Genomic DNA, 27,413 nt, shown 5'->3' with positions numbered 1-27,413 from the left:
CAAGTTTCATACTGTATTGCCAGTAATTCTTCGGTGTTTAAGACATTTGATTGTTACAGTGTTCATCTGCCAGCCAAACAGCAAATATTACACATTTTCTTTATCTGTGCTCCTAAAATGTGTACATGACACACGATCTGAAGGATGGGCTTCACAACAAAATATATGAAGGGTCTTTCTTACCTTTGCACATTGCATGTGGTTGCAGCCCTCATTCTTCTGAATTGGAGATTTGCAGTTGGCGCATGGTTTGGAGTTCGTTAGCAACCACAGGCAGTTGGCAGCATCTTCATATGCCTCACTCACTCCCACAACTTTTTGAGGGTGACAGGAGGATATGGAGCATGCAGAAACAGAGAAGTTGAAATTGTACTTGTGTAATCTTTGGTGAAAATCAAATTAGGAAAGACATATGTTTACCTGTTTCTTGACAGAATATTGTTATTACTCACTATATATATTTCTCACATCTACAAATATATATAAATTTTCTAATTTATATGTATTACACATACTATTTCTGTATATTTCCACACATATTTCTATACAATTTTTTTTATATATATCTATAGGACATTTATAGTTTATAAATGAGCAAATACATACATGAGAAAAATTGTCATAGTTTGACAAAGTATTGTGTATTTTGCCTCTTTATAAATTTTTCTATGCTTTCCAGAGTATTTATAACATATTATGGAAAGGCTCTGAACTGTGGTAACCAAGTTAAGTTAGTATTTATTCAAATTACTGCTAATCTTTAATCTTTTTTAAATGCTTACCAAGAAAATGTCTGTCCTGTGTAAACCCAACCTTTATTAGTTTTTTTCAGTAAATATTATTTATCATTAAGCCATTCCCCACAACTCCCTTGCAATTCACCCTCAACCTTACAATCATTCTCACCTGTTGGCTTGAATTAGTTTTAAAGCACACAAACTGCATGGAACACAACCGAAACAGAAGTGCAGACTGGGCTACAAAAATTGCCGAGGACAAATGAAGCCATATTCAGGAATAAATCAATTGATTAATGAAACAAAGCTGTAAGAGGAAGGGAAAAAGAGTTTTGTATGCCCTGACTGAACCACAAGCAGGTTTATGGGGAGGAATGGTTTACAATCTACCACCGAGCTGCCTAATAGGCTGTTGAAGTGTGAAGCAGCCCCCCATTTAGGGGTTCAGTTTTCTTCCCCTCGTACCCCATTTTTTAACTAATGTAGAGTTCTTACCTAATGCAACTAAAAAAATCCCTATAAACCCAAAAGATAAAAACAATAGCAAAAAAATATTAATCCCCACCCATCCCCCGGCATGACTCTTACGTTCTTCTGGTTTCATTTCAGATATTTTCTGCAGCCAGTCCTTCCAGGTTTGGCAGTCACAAGGTTCATGTGCTTCACCAAGACATTCCCTGAAAATGACGGTATATACACAATTACTTCTAATTTAGAGATTTAGAATTAAAGTTAAAATTGGTTCAAGCTAAACCCCATGGAAACGTATGAAGACATACTCAAAAGTCAGGAAGATAAAAAGACATCCAATTAACATTACTTTAAAATACTCTTAGACTACTTGCTCGCAAGCATAGATGACCATTATTAAGATTAACAGAGTGAAATGAGACAGGAAAAGAAAAAGAGATTTTTATGGGTACTATAGCACAAAAAGTGCTAGTTTCTGTGATAAAGGTAAACCAGAATAAAGAGATTATCCAAAAGTAGGTAGTTTGCTATAGCTGAAATGCATTTTATGTAGAACTACTTGCATCTATTCAGTTGTAATAATTAATCTTTAAGTAGCCTCAAGCTTTTAATCTAGAACAAGTTCCAAGTCCTTCAACACCAGCATTAAGTATTTATGGATGTTTACCCTTTCCACCAGAGCCTCTTAAACGGAGGCTTTAACTTAGATATGTGCACACAGTGGAGAAATGAGTCCCTTGAGCTTCTCTTGAAGTTACTACTAGCATTAAGGATGGCAATCACTAGCATGCAGTGGCAGATATATAGCTTCCAGATGGTACTTTGGTGTAGATGTGTCAATATGGACTCTGGATTTGTAATGACTCCATTTTTTATTGGAATGACAGCAAATAGCCTCAGACAAAACAATTCAGAGGGAGTATATTTCACATGGGCACCGGCTGCGTCAGAGCATATGGAAGTTTTCTGCAGATTCAATGGTGAACTGCTCTCTGCAGCACAGATTCAGAAGCTACATCAGTACTGTTCTGATCACTTCTGTCCACATCTTAAGCAGAAATGCAAGAAGGAAGAAAAGGTTACGGTAACAGTTTTCAACCTTTTTGCCACTAGCTAGTCTGCTATCAAACAAGCTTAAATTCACTAGACAAGGGTCTCTGGTTTTGAGATATTTAAGATCTGTAGCTGGGGAAGATCGTATTGGAATGAATAACTAGTCTGTAATGAAGTAGTCTCGGCCCTGGTTGAAAACTGACACCTTTCACTTCTGTAGGACAGCAGTACACTTAAATCATTGACTTCAAGAGAGCCAGGACCTCTCACACAGTATTTGTTCCCAGAAAGAACTGAAACTAGCAAAAATTAACTTTAACAAACTCACTTTTGAGTTAAAAGTTGATTAGTCAGTCTATTATGGGGTGGCAGGGGGAGGTGGTGTCTTTAATGTTTTCAAATTTGTAAATCTGTGGATTTTTAATGAAGTGCCATCATATATATATAATATATAGATATAGATACATGAGATATATGACAATGAAAACAGCACTAAAGAACAACTTCTCATGGAAGAAGTTCTTCCTTCAACCCACCCCAGAACAAAGATTTTTTTATACTGGGATGTCATTTTACTACAGCAAGTGAGTAAAATTTATGAGCCTATCACTCATAAAATTTTTTATGAAACAAAGTTGTATTTTGGAAGACTCCCTGACAGCCCTGAATGAAGGGAACTAATTGCCGAATGGCTGTGCCAGTTAACAGCGCTAGCCTTGCCAAACTGCCTGCCTCAGGACTCAGCAGGATGAGTTACGTGAAGGTGCAGCACATACTTAATACAAATGCAGCAAGTTTCAACAAGTTAAAATACATGGAAAGGCTTAAAAGCATCATCCAAGAAGAATGCAGTTCCAGATTTTCGTTCCCCTCATGATAATATTTATGCAATTTAATGAATTTTGAATCAAAATAGAAAAACACTGTTTCCGATTTATAATCAGCTTCCCAAGAGCACCTTGAAGAGATGTCTCTCCCACAGAACAAGACTCTGCTTCTTATCTCCATCTAGGATGAAAGGAGTGAGGCCGGATGGTACAAAACGAAGTCTGCACTGCCTGCTATGACTAGCTTCCAGAAGTGTCTGCTCACTGCAATTCCTTGTGCATCTGAAACAGCATGAAGTGGTTCTAATATGTTGAATGTATCTGGTAATACACAGATGTAGGATTTGTGCATAATTTTCATTTGTACTACATTTAAATATCTTAGAATGTTTTTTTCTGAAAGGGAATGGAATTCTGTGTTTGTCACAATAGATTACATTTTGTTGAAATCACTGTGAGTCATGGGTAATGAAAAATGAGCAAATTCTAAGGAACTCTGTTTTTCAGAGGAACATTCCTACTTCCACACTAAAAAGAAAAAAGAAATTGCTCAACAGACTTGGAGAATTTTTCCTTTCTTGCTTTCATGAGTAGGAAAGGCTGTAGATCCAGAAAAAACAAGTGGTTATTTAGGGGTTGGTTGGGGTTTTCCAATACATAAATTCCAAAAAATCTCTTACTAAATGAAGTATCAGTAGCTATTACAATGTCTAAGCTGCAGATTACCTGGGTAAAACTTGCAGAAATGACCTAAGTATGGAACTGTGGAATGTGCTGATTGAACTTTACAGGTACAAAGCAAGCTCCCTTTAAGCATACAGTAATGATGAAAATCCTCTGAACTGAGAATACACTTTCTTTTTCTCCAGAGGGACTCATTCGTGCGTGGGGTTTTGTACTGTAACACTAATATGGCTGTCCTCAGCAAAGGGTTCTGATTTACAGTACTGCGGGATGCTTTGGTTGCTAGCAGAACTTTACTGCCATCTCTGAAACTCTTCATTTGCTTTTGAGGGGATGAAAAAAAGGCCTTGGAAAGGTCTTCTTGCACATTTTGCTGCTAAAATGAGATCTTTTCCAAGATCTTAACCATATTTTCTTGTGCAGTATCTCAAAGCATTAACATAAAAAAGCATTCAGAAATATTATCAGGAAACATAAAGATGACATCTCTCATAAAAATTTGGCACTCAGAGGACATTTTCACATTCAGAGGACATTCTGGGAAGCTAGTACATTCAGCCCATGTAAAGGAAGCACAAGCTGGCAATGTCTGAAGAACCATGTCAGTATTACACTAAAGTGGTCTCAAGCTTTGTCCTTCAGGTTAATGGAAAAAATGATTCTCCCTCTGTAATCAGAAGCAAGGACAGTACTTTCTGGTGGAATAGTACTCAGTTTTGTTATAAGTTCACTGGTAAGAAAAACATTTTCTGGTTTGTTTCCACAGGATTTGTTTCTTTCTGAGCTCTCCATCCACTATGAACAACCCCTTCTAAGAAGCTCTGTTTTCTGGCTTCTGTGGTTGTTTCATTATGTCTACTTTCCTCTCATTCCTTCTCCGTTTCCATTCATATGGGCAAAGAACTAAAATCAGAAGCATCTTAAATAAGACATTAAGAGTCTCGTGATATTTGGAATCAAGCACATTATTCAGGATCTCTTCTTCAATTGAAAAACGAAAAGGACTACTCAGCTTGTTTGAACGTCTATACTGTGGTTGACCCTTTTTCATTTCCCAACAGCAAAAAGGATGCCCCACAACAATAGTCATAAATGGTCAGTCTGATAAAGTCAAGGAATTAGGACAGGGCTTTGCTCTGCACTTCAGAAAAATAGAAGACAGGCAATGTGAGGGATCTTTTTAAAATATCTTTAGGCTTTTTAGTCCTTCTCAAGCTTGTATTCATCTTAAGACTCAATAGAAGATAACATAATGTAACGACCATGAAGGGAAAGAAGGATTGGAATGATCCTGGACAGAATAGCTATGTATGAAGCAAAAGGTCCTTCATGGCCCTGTTTAAAGTACAGCTTCTTTGATGTGATTCTAGAACAATTCAGAAAGCTAAAAACTGCTGATTTTCTGTACTGCAATTCAGAATGTGCCATGTTTCAATTATACAACTATCCAGAGCAGACACAAAAATCCCTTCACCAATATCCCGCTTCTCCTCTGTCCTCTCAGAACAGAACATCACAACACTCCATACTGCTGTTTTGCATCTAAGAGAGCCAATAATAAGACAGTATTATATACCTTTGCTGTGCCCCAAAATGCTAAAATATTTGTGCACATAACGTTATTTAGTGCATGGATACAGGACAGTACAGTCATATACCATCCCATACAATTTTTGTTGCGTGCTTGGTACTAAGTGGGACTTTTAAATTAATTCTGGAACAGCAGTAACTGAGTTTATGTAGATGTAGGTAAGTTTCTAGTACTAACCAGCAGAAAAGATGTCCTTTTCCACAATCTACAGCAGGGGCTTTTAGCATAGGGAAGCTAAGCGTATCTGATCCTGCTGAATTTGATCCTTGCCTTGTTAGCCTTACTGCTCTTTCACAGCCTGGTATAGGACACCATTTAATAGCAGGATTATTTTCAACAAAGGCCTGGGGGGAAAAAAGGGAAAAAAGGAAAATGTTTTATCACATAAGATCAGATCTCATCACTGGTATAAACCAACCTGTATTCATAATCTTATTTTGAAGGAACAAAGCCAAAAAACATAAACACAATCTTGTAGCTACTTTGATACACTTTTTAAAATAGTTACAGGGAATAATTCAGTTTCCACCTTAAAGATGTGGTGGTTTCCTTTTTAAACAACAACAGTACTCCAGACTTATGCTAAGATACAAATTACTTACATCCCTAACAAAATGTTCAATGTGTGCAAGTCAATTCCTTTGTGATATGGCTTTACTGTAAACCTCTACTATATATGCACTGGTAATCGAACTGACTCTTGCAGTTAAAAAGAATTAAAACCTTACTGAATAAAACAAAAATCCTGTAATATATCCCACCCACAATAAACCTGAAATCAGAAGAAGACTAACTCAGGAATTTATCTCCAATCTTTTTTGGTTAATGTAGCAGGTCTGCTCTTGTAAAACCTGCTTCTAATAAATGAGGAGGAAAAGGAACTTTCACTACTTTACTTCAAACCTATGCTGATCACCAGCCACGTGAAATTTGAAGATATAAAAGATGAATCAGATCTGGCCATTTAATTTGAATCTTACTGTGTAAGACACTGTTACTGTGTATTAAAAAGAGACTTGTCACACAGAGAAAGCATAGTGCACAAAAAAAACATTTCTCTACCCTCCTTTGCCCTACCACCACTGACAAAGTAGCACATCAGCTCAAAGCCAGGTTCATTACTACACTAATACAGAAGAAAAAAGGTGAATTAGAAGATTGCTTTTAAAAACAAGTTGCAATGATGGAAATAAACACGTGAAAAAAAAATTGAACAGGAAAACCAAATCAAGGTTTTCCTACTTCTCTTCTGATATACAGCAATCATATAAAACATCGGATGGAAAAAAATTAAATAATTCACTTGTACTAACAAATTTTTGAAATGGAAACAAGAATACTATTTTTGAATGTAAACAGTCCCTTGGTAATAAGAATACTCCAAAAACTCTTAACAATTTTAGATAGCCAACATAAACAAGTCCAGCTGATTAAAAGCTTCATATCACCTGTTACAAACATTACTTTGATCAAATCTTGTTATAAATACTGCATTAAGTTACACATTATGGAAGTTCTGCATTTGTGCTTAAGGAGTAAATATAATGTTCTTTCTTTTTCTCACTGGTATATCAAACATTGGTATTATGGCATAAAAGCCAATAATTCAGTGTACATATTTATGGATTTCTGTTTAGAAAGTTACAGACATATTACAGCATATCACATAGAAGTTGTAAGGTTCTTTTTATGAAATGAAATACAGTTCAACAGTACAAGAACAGTTTGATAATTTACCTTGATGTCAAATTGAAGGTATCTTTTGTCCATCTCCTTGGAAACCACACTTTCTATGATGTCTACAGGCACAAGCTGGAAACAATCATACGCTGGGCAAAAAATGTTGTGAGCTTCACCCTCCTGAATTTTCAGATTCAAAAATCTGCCAGAATTTTGTCAGTCAGTATTTGTGAATAAAAAGTAAAAATTAAAAGGCTGCTGAATACTTTATACTAGGTTCACAGATATCCACATTTATCAATTTGTAAACAAACAATAGGAAATATCCCTTTCTGCTTCAAAGGGCTACAGATCTGATGAAGAGCAAAATTTAAAAAAAACAAAACACAACAAAAAAAACCCCAACACTGTCATGGTTCAGAAGTGAGCACCATCAGCTATGCTAGCCATTATGTGTTTGTGTTTTTCATCCTTGCCACTTATAAGAGACAGCTCTTCAGTGTTTAATTAAACTGAGCATTACTTCTAACTTAAACCAGAAATGGGACATATAAGTGTAATTAATCTAGGAAATAGTTAACTTGACATACAATTAATTTTTGCAAATATGCTAGTCAAAACAGGTCTCCTCTTGGAAACAAATTTATAAATTGAGACCTTTATAGTCCCTAAGCACCAGAATGCAAGACGGAGCGAGTTCAGGAATCTGCTAAAAGCCAGACTTTAGCTAATAGTGTACAAGGTAGCCGAGTTTAAAATCTGTAGCTTATAAAAAAAGTTTTATATATATGTGTGTGTATATATATTTAAAATCATATAGAGGACAGGCAGCTATTCTAGTCACCTGGGATCCTTCAATAGTTAAGGTAGGGAGATTTTCCAATTCATCCCATCTTAGATTCATTTCTTAGAATAGGAGAACTCAGTCCTGGCTGTACTCTGGTTAACAGAAATGACTGGCTCTGAAAAATGAATCCCACCCTACCGCAAACCACAACCGCAAATGCTTGCTTGACATTGAACTGTACCTCTGAGTGCATGTGCAAATTGCAGTACACATAGTCCAGCACCCAAATTAGAAGCACCATGTCAAGCCAGTGATCCCTTGGTAATTTCTACATTGCTGCATAGCAATTTGCAAGACAACAGAAGCGTGGCTATTAATTTTCTTGCCACTGAAAAGAACTGCCTTCTAAAAGCTCACATTGAAGAGAAAATGCTCTTCCTTAACACAGGAGGAATGGATTCACATAAATTGGGATGATCTGCAGTACAACTAGCTGTGCTGATATGACACTATAACAAGACACTACAGTGGTACAGCTCAAGTAGTATAATCTCTGAAATGGGGACAAAGAAAAATACAAAAGGCACTGCATACAGACATAATTATTCCTGGGAAGTATGATTAATATTTATACTAGCATAATTATCCATGTCTGAGTTTTTTACTGGCATGACTATTCTGCTTTTAAAAAAAATTTATGTAGTAACAAGAGCATTACACTAACAGAACTTTTAAGCTAAATCTACTCAGTTGTTAACCCTCAACATAAGAAAGCATTTTAATTGCTTTTCTGTCTGGAAATGGATTTATGATGCCTAAGTTTATTGTGCTAAAGTAAGAGAAGGAATTAAGCATGTGCTTAATTTAGAAAGTGTAAACCCCAATGCTGCCAACACCACATACATAAAGGGTAGGCTCACCTATTTACACACAGGCTTAAAACATTTGCTTAAGAGTTTTTCTGAATCAGGACCAAAACAAACTTTATATAGAACAGCTGATGGCCATTTTTGAGTGATAACTTAAATATCTGATGGGGTCAAACCACCAACTCTTTGAAACCCAAACAGTACTTTAACATTAGCTGTTTATGGTCTTTGTCCTTTCCTCTTCAAAATGGCAAGTATCAAAGTTTCTCAAAAGATAGAAAAGCACATCTACTCACGCCTCCCAGCATGCTCTGCAGAAGTCATGTCCACAAGGCATATCCACTGGCTCTTCAAACACAGAAATATTACACATACAAATGTCACACTGTAGATGAAAAAAATACTTCTGATTAAGAAATACCCTAAAGCCTTTCATGCTGTTAGCAGGACATGTTACACAAAGGAACCTCAGCAAAAATTTCAAGGAGTGCTCAGTAGGAGGAGAAAAAAATAATCTAATTGTAACCAGAAAGAAAGTTATTTAAGCTATAGAAATAGAAATGGTAAAGATTAGGTATATATATTTCTATGCCTCCCTATTGAAAAAGCGTATTTTGGGGTGCCTTCCATCATGTCCTCCAGCTCAGTGAGTGCTTCATCCTGCAAAGCACTAGGACATTATAGAGTTCTAGCGATAAAAGGGACCTGAATTTTTCATCAGCCTCACAGGCAGTCAGAAATGGAGTTCGGAGATGACAGAAGCTACAGGAAATGTTTAGCATCTCACACTACCAGGTCCAAATAAAGGTGGAGCAATCTGGTTGTACAACAGCCGCAAATATTTTAAGCAATAATCTACATACATATGTTTTTTTTTAAATAATTATTTATTGTGATAAAAAGCCTCAAAGTAAGTTAAGCTACAAATATTCCAACAGATATACCACTGCTGAATTTTATACAACTAGGTACTACCAAAAAAATAAAACACTGAATATTGAGACCAACCCTTATTCTGAAAACATTTAAAGCACAGAGATGAAACTGCTCATTGCTTGTGGTTAGGTGTGAAAATAAACATTCATGTTCTTCAAGGAGTACAAATGGATTTTTCTTTCCAGAGGAACAAAAATTCCATGCAAATTTACTTCAGCTTTCAATACATTAGATATCATACACACATAGCACATTTTCAAAAAGTTAGTCTACAGTACACCACTTTTTAAAAGCACTTGCATCACAGCCAAAACAAAACCAAACAAGTTGGCCTTTAAAGTGCAAAACTTGATGAAGGCATTTATTGTTTCAGTTATTTCAGCTTATTCTTCTGCCAAAGTTAAATATTTTATAAGTTGCCAATACATCAAAAATATTCATTATTAAATTCATACGCGTTTTCAATTTTGTTTAAAATGTAACTTTAAAATCAGGAATTTCATGAAGCTCTGACTTCAAAGTATCAAGTGCAGGACATTTACCGGAACAGTTTTAGTTACAAGATAGGATGTAAATGCAAAATCTGAAAAGGAGCTTTGTAGCTTGGGGTTTTATTTTATCTATGCTTTTTAGTTTTCTCTTTCCATAAACATTTTGAAAATATGATTTTAATGGCTCTTTAACATTTCTAAATGAACAGGAATACTAGATGTATAACTCTGGATTTGGATTCAGACACACTAGATCTAGAATTGCAAACCACACCTGCATTCCTGGCTTATGGACAATCAGCGAAAACAAAAACCAAAATGTAAAACTGAAGACGTAATCCTTCATTACATATTTTAATTAGGAAATATTCCCAGACAATATTTAACTACTAATGTAAATAAGTATATGATAACATTATTCCTTCTACATAGCTTCTTTTTCAGCATTTTACAATTAAAGACATAAAAGACTTCCACGCAGGAATGCAAAATCTTAATTTTAATACGAGATTTAGGGATGATCCATTTGCAAGACTGTACATAATATTATAGAAAAATGCTTAGGTAGGTCATGGAGCAGAAGTTTTATAATGCTGCAGCTGCAGATTATTAAAAAGAGAACTCTGTCTTCCAAAAGAACCACACTGATTTTAATGAAAGGCGCTTTCATATTTAAAATTTGCAATAGCCTTGTAAACTGCTTGAAGCAGCCCACACATAGTAAAAGTAATTATAAGCTTACAGTACACTAGTGGGCTGACATTTCAAAATGCAGACAAAGAGAATTTTGTTTTCTAAAGAAAAAATTTTCCAAAGGCAGGGTTCACAGCATTAAGTACATTCAGGGAAATGGATACAGTGGAAGTGAACATCTTGGTAAGTATGAGATTAGAAGCAAAAAGAGCCAAATGCACTGATGTGACCATAGCTGGCTAAAATTCTACTTTTGTGAGTGACAGCCAAGGTGTGAACAGAGTGCTTTCCATTAAGCAGGTGCTCAATTGTGTTATTATATTGAACATTTAAGGTGTCAACTTCTCTGTTCACCACTTTTGGGAAGAGAAACACTTTGCAGCTTTACAAATGTATTTTCAGAATGAGATGGTAACACAGCTCTCCTATCCACATAGGTGTGCTATGTTTAGAAATAAGCTCTTTTGCCCTGCTAGTTTCAGATCTATTTATAAACTTACCACAGCTGTCTCAATGTCTCCTGGCGAGGGGCTGATTTCATCAGGGGAAGTTACAGAAGAGCGAGTGGTGCGTGGGGTTCGTGGAGAAGGGAGCGTATCCCATGCGTTGTATCCACTTGGAGGTGGAGTTGGCATCTGAACCCCTGAACGTTGGCAGCAGTTCTCCGGATTGGACATCCATGCTTCAAGTAACTTCTCCCTGTCCCAGTCTTCAATAAATATATAGACACAGGAAATTATGCAGGTGACAATGTTAAAAATATATTTTGTAACTACACCCTCAAAAGAATATATAAACCCTCAGCTAGAAAATTCAGAAAGAAATTATATTTATCACGGGTTAGTTTAGTTTAACATGTGTAAAGATATGCACTCCGAACATATTTACACTTAAAGAATTATAAATTGTATCTGCATTTTTCAAATTACCCTAGGCTTATAATCTTTCAGAGGGGAGGTGACTGATGCTAAGATACAGGTAAAATTTGCTAGAAGTTTTCTTGAGCTCCTTTGTTGTCACTCTATCTTTAAAATCAGCCAGGGTTAAGACATGCTACTAAATAGATTCCACTGTGTTTCTTTACTAACTTCGGATTTTTAGTAAAATATGAGGCAGTTATATTTGCTGAATTGCCTCTCTTATCCTGAAATCAATTGCTGATTATGAACTAGAAGAGAAATAGGAACAATACTGAAAAACACTGTAGAAGAAGTGACGTTATTAATTTTCATGGCTGCTATAATAACATTTCTTTATCTTGGCTCTAACTACATATTTCTGCCTCTTTATTAAAAAAAAAACCCCAAAACCAGAAACCCGAAAAACCCTACCAAAAAACCACTCAACACTTGCAGCCTGTGTCAGTAAATTGATACAATTGTATGATAAAAGAAAGCGTCTTGGATATTACATGTCTGTAAACTATTAAAAATAGTACACAAGAATGATCTTTCCAAGAATTTAAAACATGCTTTTCATATATTAAGCACAAATTGAGTTGAGATTTCACATTATTCTTTTATGAATTTCAAGATTAAATGCAAAAACATTACAATTTGGCATTTGTTTCCCCAGTTGTCTAAGGCTTTGTAAGTAGCTCAGTAATTCCCCCTTACCAGGCTGAACCAATGCCTTCACTTCAAATAAAATAGTTTGAATAATTTCTAGTGTATGACTACAGCTACAGGCAAAACAGTTGACTTTCTCATGACTTGTAAATCGTCTGTGCTTTTTTCTCCGCACTGGCCAATTGCATTAAGTAACTGCTACATCACTAGGGCAACATCAGTAGAATGACCTTTCCAACACAGACCGATTTCTTCTCAACTTTGAATCCCTGCTTGCTAGATGCTGGCAGACATTTCTCCACAGTTTACATCAACCTCATTGCTTTTGGACTTATTATGGGCTGTGCTGTGAGTTTGAACGCTATTGCCATATTTTTCTTACTCAAAATGTCTGCACAGGTTACAGAATCTGCCTACCCACTTAGTCAAATATTTAGTAATATTTAGCCTTAATGAGAGTAGTCTGAGCATCCAAAATAGCATTCAAATGTTGCACATATTATAAATACATTATAAGTATTAAACACATAATCAATGTTAAAAAGCCATAAATGCAAAGATATGCCTTAAGTATCATCAGACTGGAACAACTTCATGTTGACTTAATCAAATGTTAAAAGGGATACAAATACCTACTATTGAAAATAATGTAAGAGATGAGTTTCAGGTAGCATACCACCTCATGAAAGTCTGCCAGATTTTGTGGGTTTAAAATGACGTTTTCCTATTTCACTTTTCCCTTTCATTTTCACAAGGAGCACACAAGAAACAGGGTATGGAAGCTTAATCCAGCATTATGGCGATGAGCATGCAAACCATTAACTGCCCGAGTAGTTCCTTTGGCGTACAGCAACAATGCAGATGCTTCAGTAAGCATATGTTTTGAATCACTGAATCAAAACTTAAAGCCTCCGCTGAGTTTCAAAGATACTTTTGTCTGGAGTGAACATACTGAATTCAGTATATCCTCATTCTGACAACCCCAGTTTACATTACACGACAAGAACATAGACTGAATTCAGTGAAGTTACACTAGTTACAGATACAAACATGGAAAAGTATACTCTATTAAAAGAGTAACTATAAAAAACCTTTCAAAGGCCATACACGCTTATGCTTTAAACTCCAAGGCAATTTCCAACCATCTATTACAATGGTCAGACTGCTTTTATTGCAACAAAAAAATAAACAAATAAAAAAATGTTGATCCAGTTTTATACACAAATATATAGTGGCAGAAAACCAATGGTCTGACAAAAACAGATACAATGAAATTGACTTTTTTGACAAATAAAACCATGGAAGTTCTACTTCTGTGCCTCTCACTAAAGTAGGAAAGCTCTGTTTCTCCACACTGCTTCAGTTAAATTCTCTTCGATTGTAATTCCTAATTTGTACCTCTTTCCTATTGGCTTCCCTGACTGCCTCAATGCTTTCTGACACACCACAGCTGTACTTTCTGAAGTACCTGGGTGAACTGTTTCCTGGTATTTGATGAACTGTTACCTCTTTTACTTGGAAATAAAAAGTAAACATACAACCGCAACTGTGATTTTGCTGAAAATACATTTCTTTAGTCTTCAAGGTTTTGGATTACCATGTGCTCGAAGTAGAGCTTCTGCAGTAAAGAGCGGGGCTTGGAGCATGTCAGCAGATTCCACGATCAGCATATCCTTAAGCCTTCGCAGGTCCTGAAGTCTTAGCCCCTCATACGGCTTTGAGAAGAAGAAAGACAATTTATGTCTAGCAGTATTTTCCAGTTAGCCTCTAATGCCATATTAAAATGAAAGCATTCAAAGCACCATTAACTGATTATCATCTCAACTGGGAGGTAGTATGTGACAAAATGTATTCACTGTGCAGACCAATGACCATGCAAAGCTATACGGAAAAACAGTAACTGTGCAGTATTTACAGTATGATCTTTGTACATTTCAAAAATCTAAAAGACAGTATCTCTAGGGTTCTCCACTAAAATTGAAGGCCATGTTCAAATGATGAACTATCCTAACTGACTCCCTCTCTCAAAAAAAGCTAGATTTCCACAGAATCCAGCTGAATTTTGAAGTGATTAAACCTCAGATGTTGTGGCATGGCAAGAGAACGCCTGACTAGATTTGAACTAAGGATTTCAGAGGAGAGCAAGAGAGAGGTTAATATGCGTTGCATGTAGATTCTCTGACACTAACTTTATACGTGAATTGAGACCCATTAACTTTGCATTGATTTGGGGGAGGATACATCGAGATGTTAGATGGGTATAAGATATATAAGATATATAAGAATGGGTATGTTTGTGAACAGTATCAGGTACCGGTCTTTTAAGGCAATATCTACCCTCACAGAAGTGAAGTCAGTCATGAACAGGATAGATGAGACATGCATTAGAGGTTCACAGAAACACAGAATGGTTGAGGATGGAAGGGACCTGCAGATGTCATTTGGTCCAACCCTCCCACTCAAGCAGGGTCACCTAGAGCCAGCTGCCCAGGACCATGTCCAGACAGCTTCTAAATATTTCTAAGGCTGAGGATTCACTGTACATGAAGATGCCAAAATTCTTTTTGAGACGCAACGGCCGACCAATAGCCCTACACAGTCAGAGCTGATCATCCAGGTGCCGTCCTGGTCTGGAGCTCCATCCCCTTATTATAGTGTAAAAAAAAAGGCTGAATTAGAAAGACAAAAAGGCAGTATTTTCACAATTCTGAATTAGCTCCAACCAAGGTACTACAGATGCTTACACGTTTTGCACACTCCTTTTTTAAAACTAAGAAAGGAAGAACATGACAGTAAATAATGTATTTGTTAGGGCAAATAATATATTTGTTATTTGCATCTGGAAAATGCCCAACAGGTAGAAAGAGAAAAACAAGTGACAGGATACATGCAGTGAATGGATACAGAAAGCGTATGTAAAAAACTTACTCTCACATGCACTGGTTTTATTTATATAAAGGATAGCCAACAAAAGAATTAAAGTATTTGACATAAAACTGCTATGTGCTCAGAACTTATGAGTAACGTGGCCACCAAATGGCAATTGTCTTCACCAATTTGGAGAAGAAAGGACACAGAGCAACAGTAACAGAAAACCACAGTTAAGATTATGCATCATTATTACCTCCTATCTATATTTTTATTTTATGTAGAGCATAGTCCAGGACTCCCCAGTGCTAGATGATATGCACACACATGCATGCATGCATACATACACACATGCAAAGCAATAGACTGGTTCTGTCCTAAGAAGTTTACAATGTAAGTAAAAGTCTACTGTGCATAATCCTTTGAGGATAACAGGCAGAAGGCAGAAGAGATGGGGGAGAATGGATACCCTGGGCTCCTAAATGATTTTGTTCTTTTGAGACACTCTAAAAACATATCAATGCTTCCTACATTCTAGGTATCATAATAAACTCTGTAAAATGCATCTAAAAGCTTAAACTGAGTCCTACAAGGGCTTCTTCTGTTAGCTAGTCAGTAAAATAAACAGGAACTTCTTGGTATTAGAAACTTTGTGATCGGCAAGAGTAATGGTGCCACAGCCCTGTACTGGGTCTTTGTTCTTTTCGAGAAAGCAAGAGGAGCAGAAGAGAAATGGACTTTTGAGTGTCCTGACCTTTACTTTGATTGCCCAAGTTCAGGGAGTTTCTCTATGTCCTTGCATTGTTGATCATGCATGACTCAGTAAAGGACAATCCGAACATTAATGGCTTGCACTGAAATAAATCTGGGCTGCTTGATTCATAGCATACTGGAATTTGAGTGACCTACTTAATTTCTTATAAAAAAGATAATTTATAAAAACATGTCACAAAGACAGGGATACAAACAGCTGGGTGCATGAATGATTATAATTGTGCAAATATACTGCAAAAAAATTGGAAGCAAATATTAAATCATCTTGACTGAATCTGAACTGCGTTTTGAATTAGAATTGTAAAACAAGTAGCTTTCTCAGCACAACAGTACTCAATTCTTGAAGACCACATATATCCTAAGAAGAAATGTCTTTTCTGTTAAACCTGCAACATATATACATATTTAAGAACTAGGATCTTATCCTGAAATGCAGATATGCTCAAAATTATATTTAACCGATCAGGTCTAGGTCAACCACTGGCAAGTATCTCCCTTGAGTAACAGACTATTATATTATGTCAGCTGGAGCATTCCAGACAACCCAGAAGGGGTTTTTGGATGCTGCAGTTTTTAAGAATCCTAATTACATCTTTTTAAGCAATGAGGGAAGTATTTCTTAAGAATTTGTTTGAAACTTCAGACTTTTATTTTGTAAAATAATATATGAGCCCACAGAAGAAGCTGAAAGGAAGGGAATTCTAGGCTGGCACCATTAAGCAGCTCAATCTGGAAATTCCAGAGTGAAGGCTTTATACAACAAGCAGCTTTAAAAATGTTAGTGCATACAATACACAGTCTTGCAGAGACACAGTCTTCTGCTATAAGGATGTATATCCTTAATAAAAACATACCTCTGCGGTATTACAACTACTTCAAACATTGATGACTATATCTGCACTGTCATATACCGTAAAGGATTTTGGTTACAGCTTATCATGCTCAGAGACCTCCTTTAATACTCATTTATGGAGGAACTCTTTATTTGTATTTGCTGTAAAAAAGGCATTGCTCAGTATTAGCATCATGTAACTATATAATGATTTTGGAATATACTACTTGAGTTACTACTGTAACACACTGGTGAGCTTCTCACCACAGATTTCAACACTTTTGTATTCTCAAAAGCCCCTCCTTTTAGCTATTTTCTTCTCAAGTTTTTACCACTAATATTTAGATATCATAAATTATATAGTTTTTTTTTTTCTCCTGAAAGCACTTTTAACATATAAGCTGATTATTTTAAAGTTCATTTCAAATTATTATTATTTGCTTCACTTTTAAAATATCATTAAAATAGACAAGGGCAAAGTAACTTTCCTACAGTGATGACTATATAATTAAATGGTGTCAAATCAACTCATTTATGGGTGGATGGAGTTCTATAGTTAACGGAGTCATATTAAAAAAATTATTTATACTCCATGTAATTCATTCAAGTATATACACTATATGTATATAAATGTGTACATATCTTAACTACCTGTTGTCCCCTTCTCTCCTTTCACTTAATAAACCATTCTCTATCTGCAAAGATAAAGTAAATTTTAATCAATTTAGATAACTCTATATTTACACTTGTATAATATATATATTTATATGATGTCATTCTGGAGCAGAAGAAAACCATTCCAACTGGTATACACTCACTAAGTCTGTGATACATTGACTAGCAGTGTATTTCTACAGTATGCCATGACCCGTATGTAAAATTAACTAAGAAGTTATATACATTGCTATTGCACAATATATTTCACTGAGTATGACTGAGAGCCAAAACTGTTCTGGATGATCTGCTCTGAAGTGCTGCTCATTCCCAGACGCTTCTTATATAAGTTTAAAACATTGCATGATGTGAGTGAAATAAAGGTGCCTGTTATCTTCCAGGAATACATCACCAAGATAAATATGCTCCCCTGCTAGAATAAACATCAAATTAAAAGACTGTACAAATAAAGAAACTGCAAAATCTATAACAGCCATTTAAAAAACAAGCAGTTACGGTCATATTATTTAGTGTAACTTCAATTAGATTTAAAAGAAAAATATAAACTTTGATTTTATAGAACAGATTTTTACTTTTTTAGATTGTTCATCAACAAAAGAAAAGAATCAAGACAAAGAAGTTCATCCAATATATTCCCCTGGCTTGTTTTCTAATACCCTTTCTACTGCCCACACAACATAGAAGAATCTTTTGCTACAACTGTGTTAAAAGAGTCACACTTTATACTCCATTCTTAGAATATTTACCATTTCCATTCTATATAGGGTAATGCAGACTATGTATGTGTTGGCACATGGCTTCCTTCCAAACTGTATTTTGTGGAAACACACTTAACACATGTTTCTGTTTCAAATCTATTCGGGCCAGTTTTCTGTCCGTTATTAACTGCCGTCTCTAATTTGATCACTAAAATGTACTAAAACTAAAGTAAAATAGAAATGTTGCTTTAATGAGGTTTTAAAAGGTTGGGTAACGGTATGACAGAAATGGACTTTATTCAGAAACCCCTTTCGGAGTAAACTGAACTGCTGGAAGATGGACAGGTCTCTGCTGTTGGGTCTACTCAGCAATGTGTATTTCTTGACAGCTTGAGAGCCTCTGTAATCAAAGAAAGGTAAGTGTGCAAGTTATTTTTTTCACTATTACAAGTATTTTGATTCTAAACATGAGCAGTAACGTAACTACTTGGTGAATTTCAGTGTGATGAACACCACCAACTGGTTCTCAACATCAGAAACAAAGCTCTGTTATTACTCTGAATATGCATGCTTAATTCAATGACGCTGCATAGAGCACTAAAAACTCTTTTGCTCTGTATGAAAAAGAGGATTATTTTCTGCTGTAAACATGGTAGGTCTGGAAGGGGAGGTATTGGGTACTATGAGTCCAGACAGTACTGTGCATGTCATAAACACCAGAGTTAAGCCCATTTCGTTGTTTTGCTTGGGAAGAAATCTCATTCATGGTTTTCAAATGTTTCATCTTTTCCTCTAACCTTCATTCAAGAGATTAAATTACTTTGAATTGGTGTTCCAAAGTTTTTTAATTCTTCATGAATTTTTTTGTACTTTGGAAGGATGTTGAAGGGCATCACTGAACAATTACTATCTAAACGCTACATTAAACAAGCATTTTGCACACTCATGCCCCTCGGTGTTTAGTATTTTTTAAAATGAAATTGAGAGAAAAAAAAATGTAGAGGACCATCTTTGAGGGGCAATTTTGGTGAAGGGTATGTGTTCTGGGGAAGGCTGTTGGATCACCTCTTGTGCCCCATTAAGCCAACAGCTGGAGGGACCACCATAGCCAGTGGTAAGCACAGCTTTCACTGCCCATCCCAGACATCTGCCCACAGACCTCGAGGATGAGAACATGCAGTCATCTGGATTGCAGTTCAGTGCTAGTCTTTCTAAGGCCGGGGTTTTTTCAGCTGGTTTTGGCTACACTGAGGGCCAAGATTGAAAAACAAACTTTTCCTGGCTACGTGCTCTTGGCATCTCTCTTGTGCTAGCACTTGTACTGTTACAGTTACACAAGAAGTTAAGAGAACTTACCCCACTGAAAAGTCACAAAGAGAGGGGGGTTGGGAAGAACCGAGCACATGAAGGCAGAACTGCTCTGTGGAAGTGAAGCCCCAAGACCACCAGTTTGTGTGCCAAATTCCAGGCTGACATTTTTTGGCTTGTGAATCTTTGGAACATGCGGGAAAGCTGCCCTGGTATGTCAGATGGATCTAGGTTGGCAGACCTGCCTGCATTTCAGTTCTCATGCTCCACAACTTTGCAAAAAACAAGTCAAATAAGGAACAGAACCGTATCTTTTAACAGTCGCAGTGAAGTGACCCCAAATTAACACAATTACCTTTTACTCAAGTCTTTTGTAACTACGAAGTCTTTAAACTGATTTTGCTCTGAGCATCTACCTTAAACAGTCGTAAGAGATTATTTTCTCTTGCTGAAAGGCCTGTTCAAGTCGTTCTTGTTTCCCCACCCGTATTTGTAAGTTCACTATTCTCTTGGCTGTGCTGGTGCATATGTCAGCAAACCCATGGTATAATATAATGACAAAAATTATTCAGCTTAAATAAAACAAATATTACCACTCTTTTAAAACTTTTTCTTCTTTTAAGCCAAATCATTGCTATGAACCAGCATCAAAATAGTTCTACTCGTACAACCAAAGGAGCAGTAAACTGCAACTGTGGCAGGAAACTGCAGCAGTCTTTTAAAGTGGTTTTGCCAACAGAGAAAATAGAATTTCAAACTATACTTTTACAACAATTTGGGTGTCTCAATCTGGGAATATTCAGAAAACCTAAAATCAGTTAATTACATTTGGTATTTCAATGTACTATTCAAGTATATTAAACCTCATCTCAAAATCTTTCATTTAGCAATAAACAATTTAATTAAGCTTGCTTTTATTTGCATTTACTCAAGAAAATTGGTCAGAAAATTAATTGACCAGTACAAAGACTTTCAAATAAATGTGACCATGAGCGGTATTTTTCAGGGAAACAGATGATGTGATCTAAGGCTACTCATATAAAAATCTGAATTAATTTTCTTCTGAATGTCATTAGGTCGTAAGTGGGCAAAGCTAGTGAAAGGCAAGGCCATGCTACTTTTGAAGGGAACAGCCATACAGAAATCTATTGTCCTTTAACTTACACAGAGTTACTTCGTAGTATTTACTGATTCATATAATTTAATCTATGTATTCTTATTTAAATTTTAGTTAATTAAAATCTGATAATGGATGGGGAAGGGTGCTTCTGCTCAGAATCATTTTGGTCAAACTATCCTTATCAAATCACAGTCTTTATCAGGCATATAGTGTCTCTTACAAAAATTTACTTTAGAATAACAACACCTGTTAGTACCTGTTTTTCATACAAGTTTTGGTATGCAATGGTTTTATAACATGATGCCTGAAGCAAGAAAGTAAATGCACTGTTTTGAAATCCTGCACTACTCGTTTTTTGGTGATATTCAACCCAGTCAGTCTGGGAGGATTCACCAGAACATTTTCCCTGTTGTATCCCACAGATCTTCACCTTTTTAGAATTTCTCCTGCTCTCATTCTTAGACAAAAAGGCATTTGAAGAAATAAAAGTACGTAAGAAATGTTTGTTTTAGAGAAACTGTTTCCCAGCTTACTGGTCTCACTGTATTTTCTCCAGACTCAGAGCCTGCAACACTTTCAAGACATTCCATGGAATTAAATATATGAATAAACCTTCTCTCTAGTTTTGACAATATGTGTGTTACGTTCCCCAAGCTTAACTTGAAAGCTATAAAGAGCTGTGTTAAAACCAAATGGATTACAAATACACAGTACCAAGTACAGTACCTACCAAAATACCTTGCATAATAATTTTGTCATAATGTAATGGCTACAAATATAAATGTGTAAAATACCCCAAAATTAAAGTATCCTCTGACCTCTTTTTTGTCTAAAGCAGCATATTCAGCTTCAATGCTTTCAGCTTCGGGATCACGTGAAAATACCATTCGAGATTCCAGGTTAAGAGCCAGCTCTTTGTGGTGTTGTTTCTCTGCGCAGTCACATGGGGTATCTTTATTTTCATTTTCTGCAAACAAATCTCCACCATGTTTTACTAGAAGCTGAAAAGTAAAACAGCAAAATAAACAGTTATTAATTACCAACTCTAAAAATACCCTGAAGATTGTCGGTTAAGAGCAGCACAAAAAAACATGAACAAGGAAAACAGAAAGAAGAGAGAAATATAATAGCAATGGTCTGCCGGAAGCAAAGATACGCTATTGTTATTAAATAAATTACTGGTTGCTTTCAAACATGATTATACCTATACCTACCATAACTCCACAGAACCCCAAAATCTCAGAAATATGTTACAAGGCAACACTGTCCAATGTCTCTATTAGGTTTCAAAGATTAAAATTCTGCTCTACTGCTACAGTCAATACTCCATAGAAAATAAGGGGCCTGAAGTCCACAAGCATCTGGCAAGATGCAGCTATAAGCACCTTTAAATATTCTTTATATATGGGTATAACTCCACCATTATTATCAGCACTGGTATACTGGTGGTGACAGAAAATGAGAGAATCCTTGAGTAGGAAGGATGATGGGGTACCAATTCACAGATTGCACACAATACTACTGGTAGCTCTACTTTATTATTGAGAACATGAGAAAAGTGAAATGAAATAATACTAACTCTAAAAATCCTAATACAGTCTAGTACTGTGCCATTTCACCAACGTTGTCTCTTGCCAATAATCACCCAGACACACAGTCTCTAGCTAATAAACACTAACTGTGCTGCTCTTACTACCTTGCCAACCTTGTCTCTGCTACAAACTAGTCTGATACAAGCAAGGACAACATACGACAGATTTTAAAGGCCAACAGTGGACCATTTTGCTGATTTACCATGACATCTTTGTAACACATGCTAAACTTCTAATGGTGGTGCACCCAGTACAATTATTCACTACTAAAATGATTCATCTTATTTCTAAACAAAACTAAAATCTATAAACATTATCTCGCCTTCAGATCATGATGGCTGTAACACTGTTGTGTATCTTCAGCCAGGATATTCCGAAACTCAGCTTCTAATTTTTATGCTTCTGAAAAAATTAAAGTTTCCCCCAAATGACCTGTTGTCCACATAAAACTTTCAGATCATAATCAGTCACTTCTTACTTTTCTTTTCAGCCGATTTTATTTCCTTCATCTGTCACTTGAAAATACAGAATGTATTTTACATACCTAGATTCTTTGGAAACTTTTCCCATATTCTCCAAAACAAAAAGAAATGCAAACCTCAAAAACCCACAAGCCAGTATAATAACAAGATTTAGTTGAGAAGATATTAAGTGTCATTAAGTATGACACCGTATTTTATTTCCATAGCAGAGTACCAGGCAGAAATAAAGATAATACTGGGATAATTATCAAGATAACTGCAGGCTGGGTATCTTGTTCTGTCTCAACTTCTTAACATTGCCAAAATTTTGCCGAGTTTCACGTTCTGTCTGTATATTTTAAACTCTAACAGAAATTTAACTGAGGCAACTAAGATACCTTCTGAGGAAGAAAAATATTAAATATACTTGAAGGAACACTCCATAGACCTATGCAGCTCAAAATCTAATCCACAAGTTGAGGAATATGCAAATCAACCAGCTTTTAATAATGATGCCATATTTCTCCGGCAGCACTGTTAAAAAGGCTTGTGTCTCTTAAGTAATTAAAAGGAGATGGATAATCTAAATAATCACCTTAATAATTTAATTGCAAAAATGCCATTTAATATTCCAAATATGCTGTGATAGAGCGGAATATAGTTGCATAAAATCAAACCTATTCAGCATGAAAGGTAAGTCTTTTTTTCTATTCAGCACTTTCAGGTAAGCACATTAACTTTGCCCAAACTACCTCTAGCAATGGATTCCATACAGCTGTTCTGCTCAGAGGAGAAATTTAACACATGTGAATGGAGTAGTATCAAGACTGCACATTTAACTATCAACTCTGAACAAACCAACTAGTAGCTGGTTCACCCACAAGGGGCTATGTTTGGTTTTTCCTTTCCTTATGTGGGTGTGGTAAGGAAAGGGGAAGATACAATCTTGGGGTTTTCCTAAAAAGTTATGGAAAAATAAGGAGATGATTAAAGAGGACTGCTGCTCTGAAATGAGAGCAACCACCACAAACTGCCAAAAGGTGCTCCTGGAGTTCTAAGTAACCCTCAGTTTACTGGAGAGAGGGAAGACAACTTGACAATTAGGCAATTGTGGGTTTTATCTCTTTCTGTTTTGTTAAGATTTTTAATCCTCAAATACTTCCAGGAACAAAGAGATCATTGTTAAATTCCTTCACCAAGCTGTTTCAGGCTTTTCATAATGTACTGTTCCTGTTCATAATCCTGTTCCTGTTGAAGGAGTTAGGACTACAGACTATACTGGAGGACTTAAGATGTCTTAGAGACTAATCTTAGGATCCAAGGCCTTCTACCCTATGGTAGGGCACATAATGAAGTTTGAGCTTGGGGATGTACTCTATGTTTCTAATGTAGAAACCATGATTAGTTAAGACTACACAACTGCGTCCAAACTCTGGCAAATAGCAATCCATGTGGATCAGACTGTAAATTCTTCTTCAAAGACAAACTGAAGGCAAATTAGAGTCAGGAATGGTTTAGTCAATTGAGCAGTATGTATATTCATGATAACATAAGCCAGTTTATATAATTAAATGGGGAACTAGTAGTCTAGTAGCTGGATTCGTCTTATGAATCATATCACAGATGGTGAGAAATAGCAAACAATAATTTTATGAAAAAACGCAAACGGTGAACTTATCATGATGAGTTTAAAACCAACTGATTTTACAGTCTGTGGTTAAAATGTGCAGCCCAGCTCCAGAACCACAATCTACTCCACAACTTACGCTGCAGTGACTGTGATTCTTTCCAACATCATAGCCTGCCTGGATCTTACTGTGTGAGCTCATGAGCTTCACGCTCTTGAAACCGAAACTTCTGAACAACTGTGTCTACCTCTAATACCACTACATAGCCCCATTTGCAGGCCTGAAGGCAGAATAATTGAGGCTGAAGACTCATTGCTCAAATCCCTTGTAAATCTGAAGTCTAAGTTACCTGGGAATCTCAAGTGTACAGAAAGATAAATGACAAAAAATAGAGTTCATGTGTATAATGTAATTGTTGTGGGGTTCTTGCAGTACATACTGATATGCATCCAACTATAAACACTTCACAAATCAGTGTAATAGACATAATATTTCATAAATGTGAGCAAGCTTGTAAATACCAGAAATAGAAATATGTTGGAAACTGGTTACTAAACTTTTCTTCTGTTCACCATTTCTCTACCAGACGCAACCCTTTCCATATCAAATAATTTTATGTGAGTGTTTTTAAGACTCTTTGTTCAAAGAGGCTGTTAAATGATGAACCCCGGTATCTCCCATTTTCTGATATGACCTGCACATTTGTCCTCTAATGTATAATAATGTTTAAAACCAATTGGATCTTCTTGGGAAAGGCTAAATAGAACAATTGTGACTGAAAATGCCTGTAGCTAGAATTTATCAGACAGCTGAACCAAACAAGTGGCAGTAAAAAAAGAAAACAAGGGAAAAGTACCAGCTTTATGGAATTAATAATTTTTGTTTGTTTAACAAAGCTAAAAAGAATTAAAAGTTGACAATCAACATAAAAGCAGTATTAACATAGACAGCCTGATATTTATTTACAATTCAACCACATCAAAAGAGGCACTCAATCAATCATATAACCATACAAATAAAGAAAGGGTCATTCTAGTTGACAGGAAGAGCCAGGCAACACCTCTATGTCATTCAGTTACCACATACATAATTAGCAGGGTCTGAGCATAACTCAGCTAGCAAAGACGGCACGGTGACTTGGCTCCCTGTAGAGTGTGTATATAATTTCTAGGGACGTGTTGAAGACAAACCGCTAGTGTGGAGCTTGAGGAGCTTTAACAACATGGGGCAGACAAAAGAGAAGGTGCAGGCTGTGATACTGGAGGTTAAGCATCAGCACTTAACAGCAGCATCCTCTTAACTCCTTTCAGTACTGAGCAGGGGACCAAAGAGACAGAGGCTTAAGTTACAGCACAGAAAATGGCATAAGGAAGCTCAGTTTCCATTCATTAGAAGCTCAGAAAACTAGGATGACACCAAAAAGCTTTGGTGACCACCTGACCAAAACTGTAACATTAACAAGAGTGACATGCTGACCAAGAGCAGAAATACTGCAAGGGCAGAAACCACAAAAATAAAGGAAACTTCAGTCACTGCATCTCTCAAGTACATTGAGAAAATGCTATGCTAATACATGATGCTTAATTAAAATTTCAGACTACATAAGTGACAGAATAATAGACAATAGTTAGCACACAGAGAACCAACTCCTGACTGTCCAGAGTAGTCTACAAGACGTAATTCAAAATGTTATCATCAAAGAAGCACAAAATGTACTTAGATGTACCATTCTTGCAGAAGCAGAAAGAAGACAAATAACCCACTGTCTGCTTTCTAAAAGTGGTACTAAATAAAAGCATGGAAAAAAATTCTAGAAATACCAGAACAATCTGTGAAAGTAGAACAATGGGACAGAATCATATAGGAACTACGAAGCTGAAGCTGTCTCCAGATCTGTGAAGAACAAACTCTGGGAAAGGTAAATGTAAAATCACAATAAAGAAGGCTCTGAATGTTTTTTGAGCAGTATGCCAAGTGCATAACAACTCAGAATAAATAATTTTAAAACATCACACAGTAAATCTGTCAATGTGTTTCTAAAGTTGGTTGCTGGACAAAGTGCAAAAGCAATCTCAAAAAACATAAAGCAGAAAAATGATATGAATTGCTGGGAGCCCAGATTCTCTGTGGATGTACCACACATGCTTTATGAGGACACAAAACTAAGTCTGTTTCAAATTGAAGTCTCAGCACAAGAGGTCCTGGAAAAACCAATAAACCAAATACTAATATACATACCCAGCACCAGATGGTACTTATTCATAAGCTCAAATATGAAACTTCTGAACTATTTATTGTAACATGCAACTTAATGCTTAAATCTGTCAAAGCACAAGCTTAGAATGTGGTAAAAGTAACACCAATACTAAAAATAGCTCCAGAGAAAATCAGGAAGGTACAGGGAAAACATCAGTTTTGACTGGTGACCTGTCTCTGCAGTAAAGTTCCACAGGTGCTGGGACCTGACTGTTTAAGACATGCAGACCTTATCTAGAAACGAAGGGGAATAATGAGGTGATAAACTTCGCTGATGACACTAAGTTAACGTAGTCTTAGAAGTGTAGTCTCAATAAGCATCAAGTTACAGACAGAAGAAAAATAACCTAAATTGTACAAATAAATACTAAACTCTGAATAAATTGTTACCATTCAAAACAGAAATCTTGACATAATAATAGACAGACTTATGAAAATGTTAGCTGTTTTTGAAAATGTTAGATGTCTGTTCTTGCGTTCTTTAAACTTAATTACCATCACAATTACATACTAGTATAGTTTAAAAATAAATTTGATGGGAGACTTTCAAAGTCATTATGATTCCCAATTAGTCATTACTATCCACTACTTTCAAAAACATTAAAGTAATTTTAAATTTGTAAAAAGGTAATTATATTTAAGTATGTTAGCACAGATTATGGCATAGTCTAAAAAAACTGGGCACTGTAAATTAAAGACATCAAGCCTGTTCTTGAAACATGGACAGCATTTCCCAGCCTCAGTTACAGAGCAGAACAAAAAGAGCTCCAATTTTCTCTCAGGCAGTTACTTCACTTCTCTTTACACATACCGG

General features: G+C 36.0%; 1 protein-coding gene across 5 annotated transcripts in view; it reads right to left on the bottom strand.

Moving 5' to 3' along the window:
• The window catches only part of ANKIB1 (ankyrin repeat and IBR domain containing 1), a 92,226-nt gene that overhangs the window by 15,099 nt on the left and 49,714 nt on the right, over positions 1-27,413 (bottom strand). For all 5 annotated transcript variants that reach the window (XM_055706762.1, XM_055706765.1, XM_055706764.1 and 2 more), the window contains exons 4-11: positions 21,481-21,663; positions 13,985-14,102; positions 11,320-11,528; positions 8,996-9,084; positions 7,101-7,245; positions 5,541-5,707; positions 1,326-1,414; positions 184-314 (exon numbers count right to left, since the gene is read on the bottom strand). In XM_055706762.1, the coding sequence (XP_055562737.1) occupies positions 184-314; positions 1,326-1,414; positions 5,541-5,707; positions 7,101-7,245; positions 8,996-9,084; positions 11,320-11,528; positions 13,985-14,102; positions 21,481-21,663 (1,131 nt within the window). The remainder of the gene's footprint in view (positions 1-183; positions 315-1,325; positions 1,415-5,540; positions 5,708-7,100; positions 7,246-8,995; positions 9,085-11,319; positions 11,529-13,984; positions 14,103-21,480; positions 21,664-27,413) is intronic.

This window comes from Falco cherrug, chromosome 4 (assembly GCF_023634085.1).
Source record: "Falco cherrug isolate bFalChe1 chromosome 4, bFalChe1.pri, whole genome shotgun sequence".
NCBI lineage: Eukaryota > Metazoa > Chordata > Aves > Falconiformes > Falconidae > Falco > Falco cherrug.
Note: the sequence above shows the minus strand (reverse complement) of the source record. Positions and strands in the feature narration are given on the sequence as shown.